General features: G+C 46.0%; 1 protein-coding gene across 5 annotated transcripts in view; it reads right to left on the reverse strand.

Moving 5' to 3' along the window:
- Positions 1-23,822, reverse strand: part of septin12 (septin 12) — a 185,411-nt gene that overhangs the window by 10,979 nt on the left and 150,610 nt on the right. For all 5 annotated transcript variants that reach the window (XR_004209086.1, XM_031821076.1, XM_031821077.1 and 2 more), the window contains 5 exons: positions 23,590-23,727; positions 21,130-21,247; positions 16,969-17,064; positions 16,036-16,132; positions 14,377-14,428 (listed from right to left, as the gene is read on the reverse strand). Coding sequence is in view for 4 of the 5 variants with exons in the window: in XM_031821076.1 (XP_031676936.1) it covers positions 14,377-14,428; positions 16,036-16,132; positions 16,969-17,064; positions 21,130-21,247; positions 23,590-23,727 (501 nt within the window). In the remaining variant the exon portion in view is untranslated. The remainder of the gene's footprint in view (positions 1-14,376; positions 14,429-16,035; positions 16,133-16,968; positions 17,065-21,129; positions 21,248-23,589; positions 23,728-23,822) is intronic.

The following is a 23,822-nucleotide window of genomic DNA, read 5'->3' on the forward strand; positions in this document are numbered from 1 at the left end:
CTGAAATGATGGATGATGAAGAATAGACAGCTGATATGATGGATGATGAAGGACAGACAGCTGATATGATGGATGATGAAGAATAGACAGCTGATATGATGGATGATGAAGGATAGACAGCTGATATGATGGATGATGAAGGATAGACAGCTGATATGATGGATGATGAAGGATAGACAGCTGATATGATGGATGATGAAGGATAGACAGCTGAAATGATGGATGATGAAGAATAGACAGCTGAAATGATGGATGATGAAGAATAGACAGCTGAAATGATGGATGATGAAGAATAGATAGCTGAAATGATGGATGATGAAGGACAGACAACTGATATGATGGATGATGAAGGATAGACAGCTGATATGATGGATGATGAAGAATAGACAGCTGATATGATGGATGATGAAGAATAGACAGCTGATATGATGGATGATGAAGAATAGACAGCTGAAATGATGGATGATGAAGAATAGACAGCTGATATGATGGATGATGAAGGATAGACAACTGATATGATGGATGATTAAGAATAGACAGCTGATATGATGGATGATGAAGGATAGACAACTGATATGATGGATGATGAAGAATAGATAGCTGAAATGATGGATGATGAAGAATAGATAGCTGAAATGATGGATGATGAAGGATAGACAGCTGAAATGATGGATGATGAAGAATAGACAGCTGAAATGATGGATGATGAAGAATAGACAACTGATATGATGGATGATGAAGAATAGACAGCTGAAATGATGGATGATGAAGGATAGACAACTGATATGATGGATGATGAAGGATAGACAACTGAAATGATGGATGATGAAGGATAGACAACTGATATGATGGATGATGAAGGATAGACAGCTGATATGATGGATGATGAAGAATAGACAGCTGATATGATGGATGATGAAGAATAGACAGCTGATATGATGGATGATTAAGGATAGACAACTGATATGATGGATGATGAAGGATAGACAACTGATATGATGGATGATGAAGGATAGACAGCTGAAATGATGGATGATGAAGGATAGACAGCTGAAATGATGGATGATGAAGAATAGATAGCTGAAATGATGGATGATGAAGGACAGACAACTGATATGATGGATGATGAAGAATAGACAGCTGATATGATGGATGATTAAGGATAGACAACTGATATGATGGATGATGAAGGATAGACAACTGATATGATGGATGATGAAGGATAGACAACTGATATGATGGATGATGAAGGATAGACAACTGATATGATGGATGATGAAGAATAGACAACTGAAATGATGGATGATGAAGAATAGACAGCTGATATGATGGATGATGAAGAATAGACAGCTGAAATGATGGATGATGAAGAATAGATAGCTGAAATGATGGATGATGAAGGACAGACAACTGATATGATGGATGATGAAGGATAGACAGCTGATATGATGGATGATGAAGAATAGACAGCTGATATGATGGATGATGAAGAATAGACAGCTGAAATGATGGATGATGAAGAATAGACAACTGAAATGATGGATGATGAAGAATAGACAGCTGATATGATGGATGATGAAGAATAGACAGCTGAAATGATGGATGATGAAGAATAGATAGCTGAAATGATGGATGATGAAGGACAGACAACTGATATGATGGATGATGAAGGATAGACAGCTGATATGATGGATGATGAAGAATAGACAGCTGATATGATGGATGATGAAGAATAGACAGCTGATATGATGGATGATGAAGAATAGACAGCTGAAATGATGGATGATGAAGAATAGACAGCTGATATGATGGATGATGAAGGATAGACAACTGATATGATGGATGATTAAGAATAGACAGCTGATATGATGGATGATGAAGGATAGACAACTGATATGATGGATGATGAAGAATAGATAGCTGAAATGATGGATGATGAAGAATAGATAGCTGAAATGATGGATGATGAAGGATAGACAGCTGAAATGATGGATGATGAAGAATAGACAGCTGAAATGATGGATGATGAAGAATAGACAACTGATATGATGGATGATGAAGAATAGACAGCTGAAATGATGGATGATGAAGGATAGACAACTGATATGATGGATGATGAAGGATAGACAACTGAAATGATGGATGATGAAGGATAGACAACTGATATGATGGATGATGAAGGATAGACAGCTGATATGATGGATGATGAAGAATAGACAGCTGATATGATGGATGATGAAGAATAGACAGCTGATATGATGGATGATTAAGGATAGACAACTGATATGATGGATGATGAAGGATAGACAACTGATATGATGGATGATGAAGGATAGACAGCTGAAATGATGGATGATGAAGGATAGACAGCTGAAATGATGGATGATGAAGAATAGATAGCTGAAATGATGGATGATGAAGGACAGACAACTGATATGATGGATGATGAAGAATAGACAGCTGATATGATGGATGATTAAGGATAGACAACTGATATGATGGATGATGAAGGATAGACAACTGATATGATGGATGATGAAGGATAGACAACTGATATGATGGATGATGAAGGATAGACAACTGATATGATGGATGATGAAGAATAGACAACTGAAATGATGGATGATGAAGAATAGACAGCTGATATGATGGATGATGAAGAATAGACAGCTGAAATGATGGATGATGAAGAATAGATAGCTGAAATGATGGATGATGAAGGACAGACAACTGATATGATGGATGATGAAGGATAGACAGCTGATATGATGGATGATGAAGAATAGACAGCTGATATGATGGATGATGAAGAATAGACAGCTGATATGATGGATGGCCACAGTGTCTCCTGACCCCTCCTGTCTCAGCCTCCAGTATTTATGCTGCAGTAGTTTATGTGTCGGGGGGCTGGGGTCAGTTTGTTATATCTGGAGTACTTCTCCTGTCCTATTCGGTGTCCTGTTTGAATCTAAGTGTGCGTTCTCTAATTCTCTCCTTCTCTCTTTCTTTCTCTCTCTCGGAGGACCTGAGCCCTAGGACCATGCCCCAGGACTACCTGACATGATGACTCCTTGCTGTCCCCAGTCCACCTGGCCATGCTGCTGTTCCAGTTTCAACTGACCTGAGCCCTAGGACCATGCCCCAGGACTACCTGACATGATGACTCCTTGCTGTCCCCAGTCTACCTGGCCATGCTGCTGCTCCAGTTTCAACTTCCACCTGACTGTGCTGCTGCTCTAGTTTCAACTGTTCTGCCTTATTATTATTCGACCATGCTGGTCATTTATGAACATTGAACATCTTGACCATGTTCTGTTATAATCTCCACCCGGCACAGCCAGAAGAGGACTGGCCACCCCACATAGCCTGGTTCCTCTCTAGGTTTCTTCCTAGGTATTGGCCTTTCTAGGGAGTTTTTCCTAGCCACCGTGCTTCTCCACCTGCATTGCTTGCTGTTTGGGGTTTTAGGCTGGGTTTCTGTACAGCACTTTGAGATATCAGCTGATGTACGAAGGGCTATATAAATAAATTTGATTTGATTTGATTTGATTTGATGATGAAGAATAGACAGCTGAAATGATGGATGATGAAGAATAGATAGCTGAAATGATGGATGATGAAGAATAGATAGCTGAAATGATGGATGATGAAGAATAGACAGCTGAAATGATGGATGATGAAGAATAGACAGCTGATATGATGGATGATGAAGAATAGACAGCTGATATGATGGATGATGAAGGATAGACAGCTGAAATGATGGATGATGAAGAATAGATAGCTGAAATGATGGATGATGAAGGATAGACAGCTGATATGATGGATGATGAAGGATAGACAACTGATATGATGGATGATGAAGAATAGACAGCTGATATGATGGATGATGAAGGACAGACAACTGATATGATGGATGATGAAGAATAGACAGCTGATATGATGGATGATGAAGAATAGACAGCTGAAATGATGGATGATGAAGAATAGACAGCTGATATGATGGATGATGAAGGACAGACAGCTGATATGATGGATGATGAAGAATAGACAGCTGATATGATGGATGATGAAGGATAGACAGCTGATATGATGGATGATGAAGGATAGACAGCTGATATGATGGATGATGAAGGATAGACAGCTGATATGATGGATGATGAAGGATAGACAGCTGAAATGATGGATGATGAAGAATAGACAGCTGAAATGATGGATGATGAAGAATAGATAGCTGAAATGATGGATGATGAAGGACAGATAGCTGAAATGATGGATGATGAAGGACAGACAACTGATATGATGGATGATGAAGGATAGACAGCTGATATGATGGATGATGAAGAATAGACAGCTGATATGATGGATGATGAAGAATAGACAGCTGATATGATGGATGATGAAGAATAGACAGCTGATATGATGGATGGCCACAGTGTCTCCTGACCCCTCCTGTCTCAGCCTCCAGTATTTATGCTGCAGTAGTTTATGTGTCGGGGGGCTGGGGTCAGTTTGTTATATCTGGAGTACTTCTCCTGTCCTATTCGGTGTCCTGTGTGAATCTAAGTGTGCGTTCTCTAATTCTCTCCTTCTCTCTTTCTTTCTCTCTCTCGGAGGACCTGAGCCCTAGGACCATGCCCCAGGACTACCTGACATGATGACTCCTTGCTGTCCCCAGTCCACCTGGCCATGCTGCTGTTCCAGTTTCAACTGACCTGAGCCCTAGGACCATGCCCCAGGACTACCTGACATGATGACTCCTTGCTGTCCCCAGTCTACCTGGCCATGCTGCTGCTCCAGTTTCAACTTCCACCTGACTGTGCTGCTGCTCTAGTTTCAACTGTTCTGCCTTATTATTATTCGACCATGCTGGTCATTTATGAACATTGAACATCTTGACCATGTTCTGTTATAATCTCCACCCGGCACAGCCAGAAGAGGACTGGCCACCCCACATAGCCTGGTTCCTCTCTAGGTTTCTTCCTAGGTATTGGCCTTTCTAGGGAGTTTTTCCTAGCCACCGTGCTTCTCCACCTGCATTGCTTGCTGTTTGGGGTTTTAGGCTGGGTTTCTGTACAGCACTTTGAGATATCAGCTGATGTACGAAGGGCTATATAAATAAATTTGATTTGATTTGATTTGATGATGAAGAATAGACAGCTGAAATGATGGATGATGAAGAATAGATAGCTGAAATGATGGATGATGAAGAATAGATAGCTGAAATGATGGATGATGAAGAATAGACAGCTGAAATGATGGATGATGAAGAATAGACAGCTGATATGATGGATGATGAAGAATAGACAGCTGATATGATGGATGATGAAGGATAGACAGCTGAAATGATGGATGATGAAGAATAGATAGCTGAAATGATGGATGATGAAGGATAGACAGCTGATATGATGGATGATGAAGGATAGACAACTGATATGATGGATGATGAAGAATAGACAGCTGATATGATGGATGATGAAGGACAGACAACTGATATGATGGATGATGAAGAATAGACAGCTGATATGATGGATGATGAAGAATAGACAGCTGAAATGATGGATGATGAAGAATAGACAGCTGATATGATGGATGATGAAGGACAGACAGCTGATATGATGGATGATGAAGAATAGACAGCTGATATGATGGATGATGAAGGATAGACAGCTGATATGATGGATGATGAAGGATAGACAGCTGATATGATGGATGATGAAGGATAGACAGCTGATATGATGGATGATGAAGGATAGACAGCTGAAATGATGGATGATGAAGAATAGACAGCTGAAATGATGGATGATGAAGAATAGATAGCTGAAATGATGGATGATGAAGGACAGACAGCTGATATGATGGATGATGAAGAATAGACAACTGAAATGATGGATGATGAAGGATAGACAACTGAAATGATGGATGATGAAGGATAGACAGCTGAAATGATGGATGATTAAGGATAGACAGCTGAAATGATGGATGATGAAGGACAGACAGCTGAAATGATGGATGATGAAGGATAGACAGCTGAAATGATGGATGATGAAGAATAGACAGCTGAAATGATGGATGATGAAGAATAGATAGCTGAAATTATGGATGATGAAGGACAGACAGCTGATATGATGGATGATGAAGAATAGACAACTGAAATGATGGATGATGAAGGATAGACAACTGAAATGATGGATGATGAAGGATAGACAGCTGAAATGATGGATGATTAAGGATAGACAGCTGAAATGATGGATGATGAAGGACAGACAGCTGAAATGATGGATGATGAAGGATAGACAGCTGAAATGATGGATGATGAAGGATAGACAACTGATATGATGGATGATGAAGGATAGACAGCTGAAATGATGGATGATGAAGAATAGACAGCTGATATGATGGATGATGAAGGATAGACAGCTGAAATGATGGATGATGAAGAATAGACAGCTGAAATGATGGATGATGAAGGATAGACAGCTGAAATGATGGATGATGAAGAATAGACAGCTGATATGATGGATGATGAAGGATAGACAGCTGAAATGATGGATGATGAAGAATAGACAGCTGAAATGATGGATGATGAAGGACAGACAACTGATATGATGGATGATGAAGAATAGACAGCTGAAATGATGGATGATGAAGAATAGACAGCTGAAATTATGGATGATGAAGGATAGACAACTGATATGATGGATGATGAAGAATAGACAGCTGAAATGATGGATGATGAAGAATAGACAGCTGAAATGATGGATGATGAAGAATAGACAGCTGATATGATGGATGATGAAGGACAGACAGCTGATATGATGGATGATGAAGAATAGACAGCTGATATGATGGATGATGAAGGACAGACAGCTGATATGATGGATGATGAAGGACAGACGGCTGAAATGATGGATGATGAAGGATAGACAGCTGAAATGATGGATGATGAAGGATAGACAGCTGAAATGATGGATGATGAAGGATAGACAGCTGATATGATGGATGATGAAAAATAGACAGCTGATATGATGGATGATGAAGAATAGACAGCTGATATGATGGATGATGAAGAATAGACAGCTGAAATGATGGATGATGAAGGACAGACAGCTGATATGATGGATGATTAAGGACAGACAGCTGAAATGATGGATGATGAAGGATAGACAGCTGAAATGATGGATGATGAAGGATAGTTTTATTTATTTGTGTTATTATGTTGTCTTCTTGGGCCTCTATAACTATTCTATTGTTTTTATTTTTGTTGTTGTTGTGTGATTTGGATTAATCCCCTCTACCACACGGAACCCCACTAATCTACTGACGGAACGCAAGAGGTGGCTAATAACAGACCTCCATCCTATGCTAGCTTGCTACCGATGCCCTGGCTAGCTGTCTAAATCACCAACCAACCTCTCCACTCACCGGACCCTTTTGATCACTCGACTAAGCATGCCTCTCCTTAATGTCAATATGCCTTGTCCATTTCTGTTCTGGTTAGTGTTTATTGGCTTATTTCACTGTAGAGCCTCTAGTCCTGCTCACTATACCTTATCCAACCTATTAGTTCCACCACCCACACATGCAATGACATCTCCTGGTTTCAATGTTTCTAGAGACAATATCTCTCTCTTCATCACTCAATACCTAGGTTTACCTCCACTGTATTCACATCCTACCATACATTTGTCTGTACATTATACCTTGATGCTATTTTATCGCCCCCAGAAACCTCCTTTTACTCTATGTTCCAGACGTTCTAGACGACCAATTCTCATAGCTTTTAGCCGTACCCTTATTCTACTCCTCCTATGTTCCTCTGGCGATGTAGAGGTGAATCCAGGCCCTGCAGTGCCTAGCTCCACTCCTATTCCCCAGGCGCTCTCTTTTGACGACTTCTGTAACCGTAATAGCCTTGGTTTCATGCATGTTAACATTAGAAGCCTCCTCCCTAAGTTTGTTCTATTCACTGCTTTAGCACACTCTGCCAACCCGGATGTTCTAGCTGTGTCTGAATCCTGGCTTAGGAAGACCACCAAAAATTCAGACATTTTAATTCCAAACTACAACATTTTCAGACAAGATAGAACTGCCAAAGGGGGCGGTGTTGCAATCTACTGCAAAGATAGCCTGCAGAGTTCTGTCCTACTATCCAGGTCTGTACCCAAACAATTTGAACTTCTACTTTTAAAAATCCACCTCTCTAAAAACAAGTCTCTCACCGTTGCCGCCTGCTATAGACTACCCTCTGTCCCCAGCTGTGCTCTGGACACCCTATGTGAACTGATTGCCCCCATCTATCTTCAGAGTTCGTGCTGCTAGGCGACCTAAACTGGAACATGCTTAACACCCCAGCCATCCTACAATCTAAACTTGATGCCCTCAATCTCACACAAATTATCAATGAACCTACCAGGTACCTCCCCAAAGCCTTAAACATGGGCACCCTCATAGATATCATCCTAACCAACTTCCCCTCTAAATACACCTCTGCTGTCTTCAACCAAGATCTCAGCGATCACTGCCTCATTGCCTGCATCCGTAATGGGTCAGCGGTCAAACGACCTCCACTCATCACTGTAAAACGCTCCCTGAAACACTTCTGCGAGCAGGCCTTTCTAATCGACCTGGCCGGGGTATCCTGGAAGGATATTGATCTCATCCCGTCAGTAGAGGATGCCTGGTTATTTAAAAAAAAATGCCTTCCTAACCATCTTAAATAAGCATGCCCCATTCAAGAAATTTAGAACCAGGAACAGATATAGCCCTTGGTTCTCCCCAGACCTGACTGCCCTTAACCAACACAAAAACATCCTATGGCGTTCTGCATTAGCATCGAACAGCCCCCGTGATATGCAGCTGTTCAGGGAAGCTAGAAACCATTATACACAGGCAGGCAGTTAGAAAACGCTAGCTTTTTCAAGCAGAAATTTGCTTCCTGCAACACTAACTCAAAAAAGTTCTGGGACACTGTAAAGTCCATGGAGAATAAGAACACCTCCTCCCAGCTGCCCACTGCACTGAAGATAGGAAACACTGTCACCACTGATAAATCCACCATAATTGAGAATTTCAATAAGCATTTTTCTACGGCTGGCCATGCTTTCCACCTGGCTACTCCTACCGCGGACAACTGCACTGCACCCCCAACAGCAACTCGCCCAAGCCTTCCCCATTTCTCCTTCTCCCAAATCTATTCAGCTGATGTTCTGAAAGAGCTGCAAAATCTGGACCCCTACAAATCAGCCGGGCTAGACAATCTGGACCCTTTCTTTCTAAAATTATCTGCCGAAATTGTTGCCACCCCTATTACTAGCCTGTTCAACCTCTCTTTCGTGTCGTCTGAGATTCCCAAAGATTGGAAAGCAGCTGCGGTCATCCCCCTCTTCAAAGGGGGGGACACTCTTGACCCAAACTGCTACAGACCTATATCTATCCTACCGTGCCTTTCTAAGGTCTTCGAAAGCCAAGTCAACAAACAGATTACCGACCATTTCGAATCTCACCATACCTTCTCTGCTATGCAATCTGGTTTCAGAGCTGGTCATGGGTGCACCTCAGCCACGCTCAAGGTCCTAAACGATATCTTAACCGCCATCGATAGGAAACATTACTGTGCAGCCGTATTCATTGATCTGGCCAAGGCTTTCGACTCTGTCAATCACCACATCCTCATCGGCAGACTCGACAGCCTTGGTTTCTCAAATGATTGCCTCGCCTGGTTCACCAACTACTTCTCTGATAGAGTTCAGTGTGTCAAATCGGAGGGTCTGCTGTCCGGACCTCTGGCCGTCTCTATGGGGGTGCCACAGGGTTCAATTCTTGGACCGACTCTCTTCTCTGTATACATCAATGAGGTCGCTCTTGCTGCTGGTGAGTCCCTGATCCACCTCTACGCAGACGACACCATTCTGTATACTTCCGGCCCTTCTTTGGACACTGTGTTAACAACCCTCCAGGCAAGCTTCAATGCCATACAACTCTCCTTCCGTGGCCTCCAATTGCTCTTAAATACAAGTAAAACTAAATGCATGCTCTTCAACCGATCGCTACCTGCACCTACCCGCCTGTCCAACATCACTACTCTGGACGGCTCTGACTTAGAATACGTGGACAACTACAAATACTTAGGTGTCTGGTTAGACTGTAAACTCTCCTTCCAGACCCATATCAAACATCTCCAATCCAAAGTTAAATCTAGAATTGGCTTCCTATTTTGCAACAAAGCATCCTTCACTCATGCTGCCAAACATACCCTTGTAAAACTGACCATCCTACCAATCCTCGACTTTGGCGATGTCATTTACAAAATAGCCTCCAATACCCTACTCAACAAATTGGATGCAGTCTATCACAGTGCAATCCGTTTTATCACCAAAGCCCCATATACTACCCACCATTGCGACCTGTACGCTCTCGTTGGCTGGCCCTCGCTTCATACTCGTCGCCAAACCCACTGGCTCCATGTCATCTACAAGACCCTGCTAGGTAAAGTCCCCCCTTATCTCAGCTCGCTGGTCACCATAGCATCTCCCACCTGTAGCACACGCTCCAGCAGGTATATCTCTCTAGTCACCCCCAAAACCAATTCTTTCTTTGGCCGCCTCTCCTTCCAGTTCTCTGCTGCCAATGACTGGAACGAACTACAAAAATCTCTGAAACTGGAAACACTTATCGCCCTCACTAGCTTTAAGCACCAACTGTCAGAGCAGCTCACAGATTACTGCACCTGTACATAGCCCACCTATAATTTAGCCCAAACAACTACCTCTTTCCCAACTGTATTTAATTTTTATTTATTTATTTATTTTGCTCCTTTGCACCCCATTATTTTTATTTCTACTTTGCACATTCTTCCATTGCAAATCTACCATTCCAGTGTTTTACTTGCTATATTGTATTTACTTTGCCACCATGGCCTTTTTTGCCTTTACCTCCCTTCTCACCTCATTTGCTCACATTGTATATAGACTTGTTTATACTGTATTATTGACTGTATGTTTGTTTTACTCCATGTGTAACTCTGTGTCATTGTATCTGTCGAAATGCTTTGCTTTATCTTGGCCAGGTCGCAATTGTAAATGAGAACTTGTTCTCAACTTGCCAACCTGGTTAAATAAAGGTGTTCTCAACTAGCCTACCTGGTTAAATAAAGGTGTTCTCAACTAGCCTACCTGGTTAAATAAAGGTGAAATAAATAAATAGACAGTTGACATGATGGATGATGAAGGACAGACAGCTGATATGATGGATGATGAAGGATAGACAGCTGATATGATGGATGATGAAGGACAGACAGCTGATATGATGGATGATGGACAGACAGCTGATATGATGGATGATGAAGGATAGACAGCTGATATGATGGATGATGAAGGACAGGCAGCTGATATGATGGATGATGAAGGATAGACAGCTGATATGATGGATGATGAAGGATAGACAGCTGATATGATGGATGATGAAGGATAGACAGCTGATATGATGGATGATGAAGGACAGACAGCTGATATGATGGATGAAGAAGGACAGACAGCTGATATGATGGATGATGAAGGATAGACAGCTGATATGATGGATGATGAAGGACAGACAGCTGATATGATGGATGATGAAGGATAGACAGCTGATATGATGGATGATGAAGGACAGACAGCTGATATGATGGATGATGAAGAATAGACAGCTGATATGATGGATGATGAAGGATAGACAGCTGACATGATGGATGATGAAGGATAGACAGCTGATATGATGGATGATGAAGAATAGACAGCTGATATGATGGATGATGAAGAATAGACAGCTGATATGATGGATGATGAAGGATAGACAGCTGACATGATGGATGATGAAGGATAGACAGCTGATATGATGGATGATGAAGGATAGACAGCTGATATGATGGATGATGAAGGACAGACAGCTGATATGATGGATGATGAAGGATAGACAGCTGATATGATGGATGATGAAGGACAGACAGCTGATATGATGGATGATGAAGGATAGACAGCTGATATGATGGATGATGAAGGACAGACAGCTGATATGATGGATGATGAAGGATAGACAGCTGATATGATGAAGGATAGACAACTGATATGAAGGACAGACAGCTGATATGATGGATGATGAAGGATAGACAACTGATATGATGAAGGATAGACAACTGATATGAAGGACAGACAGCTGATATGATGAAGGACAGACAGCTGATATGATGGATGATGAAGGACAGACAGCTGATATGATGAAGGACAGACAGCTGATATGATGAAGGACAGACAGCTGATATGATGAAGTACAGACAGCTGATATGATGGATGATGAAGGACAGACAGCTGATATGATGAAGATTAGACAGCTGATATGATGGATGATGAAAGATAGACAGCTGATATGAAGGATAATGAAGGACAGACAGCTGATATGATGGATGATGAAGGACAGACAGCTGATATGATGAAGGATAGACAGCTGATATGATGGATGATGAAGGATAGACAGCTGAAATGATGGATGATGAAGGATAGACAGCTGATATGATGGATGATGAAGGACAGACAGCTGATATGATGAAGGACAGACAACTGATATGATGGATGATGAAGGACAGACAGCTGATATAATGGATGATGAAGGATAGACAACTGATATGATGAAGGATAGACAGCTGATATAATGGATGATGAAAGATAGACAACTGATATGGTGGATGATGAAGGACAGACAGCTGATATGATGAAGGACAGACAACTGATATGATGGATGATGAAGGATGATGAAGGATAGACAGCTGATATAATGGATGATGAAGGACAGACAGCTGATATGATGGATGATGAAGGACAGACAGCTGAAATGATGGATGATGAAGGATAGACAGCTGAACAACAGATGATGGAGGCTTGGACCTCTAGACCACCCCAGGCAGCATGCGTGTGTACATGTGGTCCAGAGGCAGAGGCAGAGGCCTGGACCTCTAGACCACCCCAGGCAGCATGTGTGTGTACATGTGGTCCAGAGGCAGAGGCCTGGACCTCTAGACCACCCCAGGCAGCATGCGTGTGTACATGTGGTCCAGAGGCAGAGGCCTGGACCTCTAGACCACCCCAGGCAGCATGCGTGTGTACATGTGGTCCAGAGGCAGAGGCCTGGACCTCTAGACCACCCCAGGCAGCATGCGTGTGTACATGTGGTCCAGAGGCAGAGGCCTGGACCTCTAGACCACCCCAGGCAGCATGCGTGTGTACATGTGGTCCAGAGGCAGAGGCCTGGACCTCTAGACCACCCCAGGCAGCATGCGTGTGTACATGTGGTCCAGAGGCAGAGGCCTGGACCTCTAGACCACCCCAGGCAGCATGCGTGTGTACATGTGGTCCAGAGGCAGAGGCCTGGACCTCTAGACCACCCCAGGCAGCATGCGTGTGTACATGTGGTCCAGAGGCAGAGGCCTGGACCTCTAGACCACCCCAGGCAGCATGCGTGTGTACATGTGGTCCAGAGGCAGAGGCCTGGACCTCTAGACCAACCCAGGCAGCATGCGTGTGTACATGTGGTCCAGAGGCAGAGGCCTGGACCTCTAGACCAACCCAGGCAGCATGCGTGTGTACATGTGGTCCAGAGGCAGAGGCCTGGACCTCTAGACCACCCCAGGCAGCATGCGTGTGTACATGTGGTCCAGAGGCAGAGGCCTGGACCTCTAGACCACCCCAGGCAGCATGTGTGTGTACATGTGGTCCAGAGGCAGAGGCCTGGACCTCTAGACCACCCCAGGCAGCATGCGTGTGTACATGTGGTCCAGAGGCAGAGGCCTGGACCTCTAGACCACCCCAGGCAGCATGCATGTGTACATGTGGTCTAGAGGCAGAGGCCTGGACCTCTAGACCACCCCAGGCAGCATGCATGTGTACATGTGGTCTAGAGGCAGAGGCCTGGACCTCTAGACCACCCCAGGCAGCATGCGTGTGTACATGTGGTCCAGAGGCAGAGGCCTGGACCTCTAGACCACCCCAGGCAGCATGCGTGTGTACATGTGGTCCAGAGGCAGAGGCCTGGACCTCTAGACCACCCCAGGCAGCATGCGTGTGTACATGTGGTCCAGAGGCAGAGGCCTGGACCTCTAGACCACCCCAGGCAGCATGCGTGTGTACATGTGGTCCAGAGGCAGAGGCCTGGACCTCTAGACCACCCCAGGCAGCATGCGTGTGTACATGTGGTCCAGAGGCAGAGGCCTGGACCTCTAGACCACCCCAGGCAGCATGCGTGTGTACATGTGGTCCAGAGGCAGAGGCCTGGACCTCTAGACCACCCCAGGCAGCATGCGTGTGTACATACATGTGGGGTTGAGTGGTTGTACGTGTAACTGGAACTCACCTAATCAGCAGATCTCTCAAGTTGGTAAACTCACAATGTGCCACGTTTTCAACTATGGACAGACAGAATAGAACAGACTGATTAAAACAGGTTAAAACCAGTCATTGCACCACATCCATGGAACACCAGCCCTTTGTCTCTCTCTCTCTCTCTCTCTCTCTCTCTCTCTCTCTCTCTCTCTCTCTCTCTCTCTCTGTCTCTCTCTCTCTCTCTCTCTCTCTGTCTCTCTCTCTGTCTCTCTCTGTCTCTCTCTCTCTCTGTCTCTCTCTGTCTCTCTCTCTCTCTCTCTCTCTCTGTCTCTCTCTCTCTCTCTCTCTCTCTGTCTCTCTCTCTCTCTCTGCAACTTCCTCATTACTAACACTAGAGGGCAGTGGAGCACATGACTCCAGAATCAAACTGCATTGGGATATGATGTTTTATTTAACCTGGACTGTCAGTTAAGAACCAATTCTTATTTAATAATAAGGTCCTACACCGGCCAAACCCTCTCTCCTAACCCGGACGACGCTGGGCCAATGGTGTGCCGCCCTATGGGACTCCCGATCACGGCCGGTTGTGATACAGCCCGGGATCAAACCGGGGTCAGTGCCTTAGACCGCTGCCCCACTCGGGAGCCCTATATGTGGTTTATTTTATGGACAACAGTGCTGCATATACCAGCATCATATTACTACTACTACTCATTATGCATATTATAATTAATACTACTCATTATGCATATTATTATAACTACTACTCATTATGCATATTATTATTATTACTACTCATTATGCATATTATAATTAATACTACTCATTATGCATATTTTAATTAATACTACTCATTATGCATCATATTACTACTACTACTCATTATGCATATTATTATAACTACTACTCATTATGCATATTATAATTAATACTACTCATTATGCATATTATTATTATTACTACTACTCATTATGCATATTATTATTATTACTACTACTCATTATGCATATTATTATTACTACTACTACTCATTATGCATATTATTAGGTGTTCAGAAACAAAACTAAATAATCCTGTGATTTAGGCATATTATTAGTAATAATCCCAATCTCCACTCTATGATTCATGTTGTATAAATATGGCAAATAAACTCAAAACATGAAACACACCCTCTATGATAATGTAAACACACCGACCCTATATGATAATGTATTTATAATGTAAACACACCGACCCTCTATGATAATGTATTTATAATGTAAACACACCGACCCTATATGATAATGTATTTATAATGTAAACACACCGACCCTCTATGATAATGTATTTATAATGTAAACACACAGACCCTCTATGATAATGTATTTATAATGTAAACACACCGACCCTCTATGATAATGTATTTATAATGTAAACACACCGACCCTCTATGATAATGTATTTATAATGTAAACACACCGACCCTCTATGATAATGTATTTATAATGTAAACACACTGACCCTCTATAATAATGTATTTATAATGTAAACACACTCTCCCTCTATGATAATGTATTCGTAATGTAAACACACTCTCCCTCTATGATAATGTGTTGATCATGTAAACACACTCTCCCTCTATGATAATGTGTTGATCATGTAAACACACTCTCCCTCTACGATAATGCATGTATAATGTAAACACACTCACCCTCTATGATGCCCCATTTGGTTTTCCTGCCCAGGACCTTGTTCCCGTTTACCTGGTGTTCCTTGTCTGTCCCCACCACCGCAAACGGAATGTTTTCCTGCACACAGAATACCAGGAGAGGGGAAAGGTAAGAGAGGAGTACCAGGAGAGGACCAGACAGGGGAAAGGTAAGAGAGGAGTACCAGGAGAGGGGAAAGGTAAGAGAGGAGTACCAGGAGAGGACCAGGAGAGGGGAAAGGTAAGAGAGGAGTACCAGGAGAGGACCAGGAGAGGGGAAAGGTAAGAGAGGAGTACCAGGAGAGGGGAAAGGTAAGAGAGGAGTACCAGGAGAGGACCAGGAGAGGGGAAAGGTAAGAGAGGAGTACCAGGAGAGGGGAAAGGTAAGAGAGGAGTACCAGGAGAGGACCAGGAGCGGGGAAAGGTAAGAGAGGAGTACCAGTAGAGGACCAGACAGGGGAAAGGGAAGAGAGGAGTACCAGGAGAGGGTGAAGGTAAGAGAGGAGTACCAGGAGAGGGGAAAGGTAAGAGAGGAGTACCAGGAGAGGACCAGGAGAGGGGAAAGGTAAGAGAGGAGAACCAGGAGAGGGTGAAGGTAAGAGAGGAGTACCAGGAGAGTACCAGGAGAGGACCAGACAGGGGAAAGGTAAGAGGGGAGTACCAGGAGAGGACCAGACAGGGGAAAGGTAGGAGGGGAGTACCAGGAGAGGACCAGACAGGGGAAAGGTAAGAGGGGAGTACCAGGAGAGGAGTACCAGGAGAGGACCAGACAGGGGAAAGGTAAGAGGGGAGTACCAGGAGAGGAGTTGACACCAAACGCTGGTCCCAGATCTATACTGTTATGTGCTTTGGCCAGTGAGTTCCTTTGACTATCGCTGCCAAACTGCTTTCAAGTGTGACTTGTAAAATGTGTGTGTGTGTGTGTGTGTGTCTCACCCGGATCTTGTCGTTTAGTATCCTGTCCTCTGGATCTTCGTCGTACTCAGTCTGAGGGTAGACTCGGATCCCATTGGCATTCAGGTCCTGTCTTATCTACACAGGGGTCAGATGGCAGGGGTTACAGGGGTCATTCAGAGGTCATGAGGTCAACATGATGACACAGATGTGTACATGCTACTATTGTGTACGGGTGTCCCTGTTCCTGGAGTACCCTCCTGTAGGTTTTAACTCCAACCCTGTTCATGGAGAACTACCCTCCTGTAGGTTTTAACTCCAACCCTGTTCATGGAGAACTACCCTCCTGTAGGTTTTAACTCCAACCCTGTTCCTGGAGAGCTACCCTCCTGTAGGTTTTAACTCCAACCCTGTTCCTGGAGAACTACCCTCCTGTAGGTTTTAACTCCAACCCTGTTCATGGAGAACTACCCTCCTTTAAGGTTTTAACTCCAACCCTGTTCCTGGAGAACTACCCTCCTGTAGGTTTTAACTCCAACCCTGTTCATGGAGAACTACCCTCCTTTAAGGTTTTAACTCCAACCCTGTTCCTGGAGAGCTACCCTCCTGTAGGTTTTAACACCAACCCTGTTCCTGGAGAACTACCCTCCTGTGGGTTTTAACTCCAACCCTGTTCCTGGAGAGATACCCTCCTGTAGTTTTTAACCAACCCTGTTCCTGGAGCTAAATGTTAGAATTAAACAGCTATTGCCCACTCAATGTGAATCAGAATCAGGAGGATAGGTAGATCTCCAGAACAGGGTTGTAGAGCCCTGGTATAAACCTACAGGAGGATAGGTAGATCTCCAGAACAGGGTTGTAGAGCCCTGGTATAAACCTACAGGAGGGTAGGTAGATCTCCAGAACAGGAACAGGGTTGTAGAGCCCTGGTATAGACCTACAGGAGGGTAGGTAGATCTCCAGAACAGGGTTGTAAAGCCCTGGTATAAACCTACAGGAGGGTAGGTTGATCTCCAGAACAGGAACAGGGTTGTAGAGCCCTGGTATAAACCTACAGGAGGGTAGGTAGATCTCCAGAACTGGGTTGTAGAGCCCTGGTATAAACTTACAGGAGGGTAGGGAGATCTCCAGAACAGGGTTGTAGAGCCCTGGTATAAACCTACAGGAGGATAGGTAGATCTCCAGAACAGGGTTGTAGAGCCCTGGTATAAACCTACAGGAGGGTAGGTAGATCTCCAGAACAGGAACAGGGTTGTAGAGCCCTGGTATAAACCTACAGGAGGGTAGGTAGATCTCCAGAACAGGAACAGGGTTGTAGAGCCCTAGTATAAACCTACAGGAGGGTAGATAGATCTCCAGAACAGGGTTGTAGAGCCCTGGTATAAACCTACTATAGTGTATGAGTGATAGATATGTTATAACCTAATGCATCTTCCATGGTCCTAGTCTCTAGACTCTCTCCCCCAGACTATCATCCCCACTCTCCTTTAAGAGACGGATTAGTTTACATCCAGACTTGGACACTTGCCATGACCATCTCCCTCCCCCTCTTCCCCTCCCCCTCTCTCTCTCCCTCTTTCCCATCTCTCTCTGTATCTCTCTCTCTCTGTCTCTCCTCCCTCTCTGTCTCTCCTCTCTCTGTCTCTCCTCTCTCTCTGTCTCTCCTCTCTCTCTGTCTCTCCTCCCTCTCTGTCTCTCCTCCCTCTCTGTCTCTCTCTCTCATTATCTTTCTCTTTCCCTGCTCTACTTTCTTTTTCTACCTAACTATGAAGGTATAAGTTAGCTGCTGCTATCACTAGCTCTTGCTCTCTCTCTTCTCTATATCTGTGTCCTCTCCTTCTCTCTCTGTCTCTCCTCTCTCCCTCCTTCTTTCTCTCTCTGTCACTCCTCCCTCTACGTCTCTCTGTCTCTCCCTCCTTCTTTCTCTCTCTCTCTGTCTCTCCTCACTCCCTCCTCTCTCTGTCTCTCCTCCCTCTATGTCTCTCTGTCTCTCCTCACTCCCTCCTTCTCTCTCTGTCTCTCCTCACTCCCTCCTTCTCTCTCTGTCTCTCCTCCCTCTATGTCTCTCTGTCTCTCCTCACTCCCTCCTTCTCTCTCTCTATAATGGACCTCTGCACCTCTCCCAGCTCATGGCCCTTGAGCAATTTTAAATCTCCACTCAATCTTCTGAAGCTCATCTGTAAACACTTCCCTATCTTCATCTCCACACACTCTTTCTATCTCCCTGTGCTCTCTCTCTCTCTCTCTCTCTCTTCTCTCTCTCGCTCTCTCTCAATCTTTTGAAGCATCTGTAAACATCACTAAATCTCCTCTACACACTTAGAATCTCTTTCTCCTCTCTCGATTCTCTCCCTCCTCCTTCTCTCTCATCTATAAACACATGTCCATCTCCTCCATACTCTCAGTGTGGTTGTCATTCCATTCCAGTGTAGATAGATCCTCCAACATTCCTCTCTAAAGTCAGTTGATGTATATCTGTTTTAACTTGGTATTAAGGCAGGAGGTGGTTGTCCTCAGGTCGGGTCTGTCAGACAGTAGGTACAGTACGTTCCTCTCACCCTCAGGTCGAGTCTGTCAGACAGTAGGTACAGTACGTTCCTCTCACCCTCAGGTCGAGTCTGTCAGACAGTAGGTACAGTACGTTCCTCTCACCCTCAGGTCGAGTCTGTCAGACAGTAGGTACAGTACGTTCCTCTCACCCTCAGGTCGAGTCTGTCAGACAGTAGGTACAGTACGTTCCTTTCACCCTCAGGTCGAGTCTGTCAGACAGTAGGTACAGTACGTTCCTCTCACCCTCAGGTCGAGTCTGTCAGACAGTAGGTACAGTACGTTCCTCTCACCCTCAGGTCGGGTCTGTCAGACAGTAGGTACAGTACGTTCCTCTCACCCTCAGGTCGAGTCTGTCAGAGAGTAGGTACAGTACGTTCCTCTCACCCTCAGGCCGAGTCTGTCAGACAGTAGGTACAGTACGTTCCTCTCACCCTCAGGTCGGGTCTGTCAGACAGTAGGTACAGTACGTTCCTCTCACCCTCAGGTCGGGTCTGTCAGACAGTAGGTACAGTACGTTCCTCTCACCCTCAGGTCGAGTCTGTCAGACAGTAGGTACAGTACGTTCCTCTCACCCTCAGGTCGGGTCTGTCAGACAGTAGGTACAGTACGTTCCTCTCACCCTCAGGTCGAGTCTGTCAGAGAGTAGGTACAGTACGTTCCTCTCACCCTCAGGCCGAGTCTGTCAGACAGTAGGTACAGTACGTTCCTCTCACCCTCAGGTCGAGTCTGTCAGACAGTAGGTACAGTACGTTCCTCTCACCCTCAGGTCGAGTCTGTCAGAGAGTAGGTACAGTACGTTCCTCTCACCCTCAGGTCGAGTCTGTCAGACAGTAGGTACAGTACGTTCCTCTCACCCTCAGGTCGGGTCTGTCAGACAGTAGGTACAGTACGTTCCTCTCACCCTCAGGTCGGGTCTGTCAGACAGTAGGTACAGTACGTTCCTCTCACCCTCAGGTCGGGTCTGTCAGACAGTAGGTACAGTACGTTCCTCTCACCCTCAGGTCGAGTCTGTCAGAGAGTAGGTACAGTACGTTCCTCTCACCCTCAGGTCGAGTCTGTCAGACAGTAGGTACAGTACGTTCCTCTCACCCTCAGGTCGAGTCTGTCAGACAGTAGGTACAGTACGTTCCTCTCACCCTCAGGTCGGGTCTGTCAGACAGTAGGTACAGTACGTTCCTCTCACCCTCAGGTCGAGTCTGTCAGACAGTAGGTACAGTACGTTCCTCTCACCCTCAGGTCGAGTCTGTCAGACAGTAGGTACAGTACGTTCCTCTCACCCTCAGGTCGAGTCTGTCAGACAGTAGGTACAGTACGTTCCTTTCACCCTCAGGTCGAGTCTGTCAGACAGTAGGTACAGTACGTTCCTCTCACCCTCAGGTCGAGTCTGTCAGACAGTAGGTACAGTACGTTCCTCTCACCCTCAGGTCGAGTCTGTCAGACAGTAGGTACAGTACGTTCCTCTCACCCTCAGGTCGAGTCTGTCAGACAGTAGGTACAGTACGTTCCTCTCACCCTCAGGTCGAGTCTGTCAGACAGTAGGTACAGTACGTTCCTCTCACCCTCAGGTCGAGTCTGTCAGACAGTAGGTACAGTACGTTCCTCTCACCCTCAGGTCGAGTCTGTCAGACAGTAGGTACAGTACGTTCCTCTCACCCTCTGTTTAAACTCTTGTCTCTCCTCCATGGTGAGTGTATCTGCCTTCGCGATGATCGGTACGATGCTGACTATCTTCCCCAGCCTCTTCATGAACTCCACGTCTATGGGACGTAACCTACAGGGTACAGAAACAACACAACCAAATGTTAGTCCCAGTCCTGTACCCTCAGTCCCAGTCCTGTACCCTCAGTCCCAGCCCTGTACCCTCAGTCCCAGCCCTGTACCCTCAGTCCCAGCACTGTACCCTCAGTCCCAGCCCTGTACCCTCAGTCCCAGCCCTGTCCAGTCCCAGCCCTGTACCCTCAGTCCCAGCCCTGTACCCTCAGTCCCAGCCCTGTACCCTCAGTCCCAGCCCGGTACCCTCAGTCCCTGCCCTGTACCCTCAGTCCCAGCCCTGTACCCTCAGTCCCAGCCCTGTACCCTCAGTCCCAGCCCTGTACCCTCAGTCCCAGCACCGTACCCTCAGTCCCAGCCCTGTACCCTCAGTCCCAGCCCTGTACCCTCAGTCCCAGCCCTGTACCCTCAGTCCCAGCCCGGTACCCTCAGTCCCAGCCCTGTACCCCCAGTCCCAGTCCTGTACCCTCAGTCCCAGCCCTGTACCCTCAGTCCCAGCCCTGTACCCTCAGTCCCAACCCTGTACCCTCAGTCCCAGCCCTGTTCCCTCAGTCCCAGCCCTGTACCCTCAGTCCCAGCTCTGTACCCTCAGTCCCAGCCCTGTATCCTCAGTCCCAGCCCTATACCCTCAGTCCCAGCCCTATACCCTCAGTCCCATCCCTGTACCCTCAGTCCCAGCCCTGTACCCTTAGTCCCAGCCCTGTATCCTCAGTCCCAGCCCTGTCCAGTCCCAGCACACCCAGCCTTGCCCAGCCCCAGTCCCAGCCTTGCCCAGCCCCCTAGATCCAGCCTTGCCCAGCCCTAGCACCCTAGACCCAGCCTTGCCCAGCACCCTAGTCCCAGCCTTGCCCAGCACCCTAGATCCAGCCTTGCCCAGCACCCTAGTCCCAGCCTTGCCCAGCACCCTAGATCCAGCCTTGCCCAGCACCCTAGACCCAGCCTTGCCCAGCACCCTAGATCCAGCCTTGCCCAGCACCCTAGACCCAGCCTTGCCCAGCACCCTAGATCCAGCCTTGCCCAGCACCCTAGACCCAGCCTTGCCCAGCACCCTAGACCCAGCCTTGCCTGGCCCCAGCACCCTAGACCCAGCCTTGCCCAGCACCCTAGACCCAGCCTTGCCCAGCACCCTAGATCCAGCCTTGCCCAGCACCCTAGACTCAGCCTTGCCTGGCCCCAGCACCCTAGCCCCAGCTTTGCCCATCCCCAGCTCTGCTGTTTATAGAGTAGTAGGATGTAGCACTACAATGAGGTCACTGAGGTTAGAGGTAAGGGGTCAGCTCAGGTCAGTCAGTACCTCAGGTCACCACTCTGGGGTCAACGTGTCAAAAGTCAGGGGCAGGGGTAGTTAAGTGGACTGGGGTAGGGAGAATTAACTAAACTGGGGTAGGGAGAACTAACTGGACTGGGGTAGGGAGAACTAACTAGATTGGGGTAGGGAGAACTAACTGGACTGGGGTAGGGAGAACTAACTGGACTGGGGTAGGGAGAACTAACTGGACTGGGGTAGGATAGGATAGTTAACTGGACTGGGGTAGGGAGAACTAACTGGACTGGGGTAAGGAGAACTAACTGGACTGGGGTAGGGAGAACTAACTAGATTGGGGTAAGGAGAACTAACTAGACTGGGGTAAGGAGAACTAACTGGACTGGGGTAAGGAGAACTAACTAGACTGGGGTAGGGAGAACTAACTAGACTGGGGTAAGGAGAACTAACTAGACTGGGGTAAGGAGAACTAACTAGACTGGGGTAGGGAGAACTAACTGGTCTGGGGTAAGGAGAACTAACTAGACTGGGGTAAGGAGAACTAACTAGACTGGGGTAGGGAGAACTAACTGGACTGGGGTAGGGAGAACTAACTGGACTGGGGTAGGTAGAACTAACTGGACTGGGGTAGGTAGAACTAACTGGACTGGGGTAGGGAGAACTAATTGGACTGGGGTAGGGATAACTAACTGGACTGGGGTAGGGGGAACTAACTGGACTGGGGTAGGGTAGTTAACTGGACTGGGGTAAGGAGAACTAATTGGACTGGGGTAGGGTAGTTAACTGGACTGGGGTAAGGAGAACTAATTGGACTGGGGTAGGGTAGTTAACTGGACTGGGGTAAGGTGAACTAACTAGACTGGGGTAAAGAGAACTAACTAGACTGGGTTAGGGAGAACTAACTGGACTGGGGTAAGGAGAACTAACTGGACTGGAGTCGGGTAGTTAAGGTATAGTATAAGGTATAGTAACAGTTAGCTGATATCTGATCAGACAGGCTATTCATAAGGTATAGTGTAGAGATCTGCTGGAGAAGTCATAGGAAGTGATGTCAGAGGAAGTGACGTGAGGGTTCTCACCAGTGTCCGGTGGCAGGCAGGAAGTAGACACAGCAGTGGACGCGTGTGTCAGGGATCCTCGGCTTCCTGTTGACGTACAGCTCTTCTTTCAGGTACCTCTCATACTGCTCATTAACATAACTCACTATAGGCTCCCAACTAGAGGATAGAGGAGGGGTGGGGGGGGGGGGGGGGGGGGGGGGGATGGGAGAGGGGAGAGGGGAGAGAGATGGGGGAGGGAGGGAGGGTGGAGA

Source organism: Oncorhynchus kisutch, unplaced genomic scaffold, assembly GCF_002021735.2.
Source record: "Oncorhynchus kisutch isolate 150728-3 unplaced genomic scaffold, Okis_V2 scaffold3838, whole genome shotgun sequence".
Classification (NCBI taxonomy): Eukaryota; Metazoa; Chordata; class Actinopteri; order Salmoniformes; family Salmonidae; genus Oncorhynchus; species Oncorhynchus kisutch.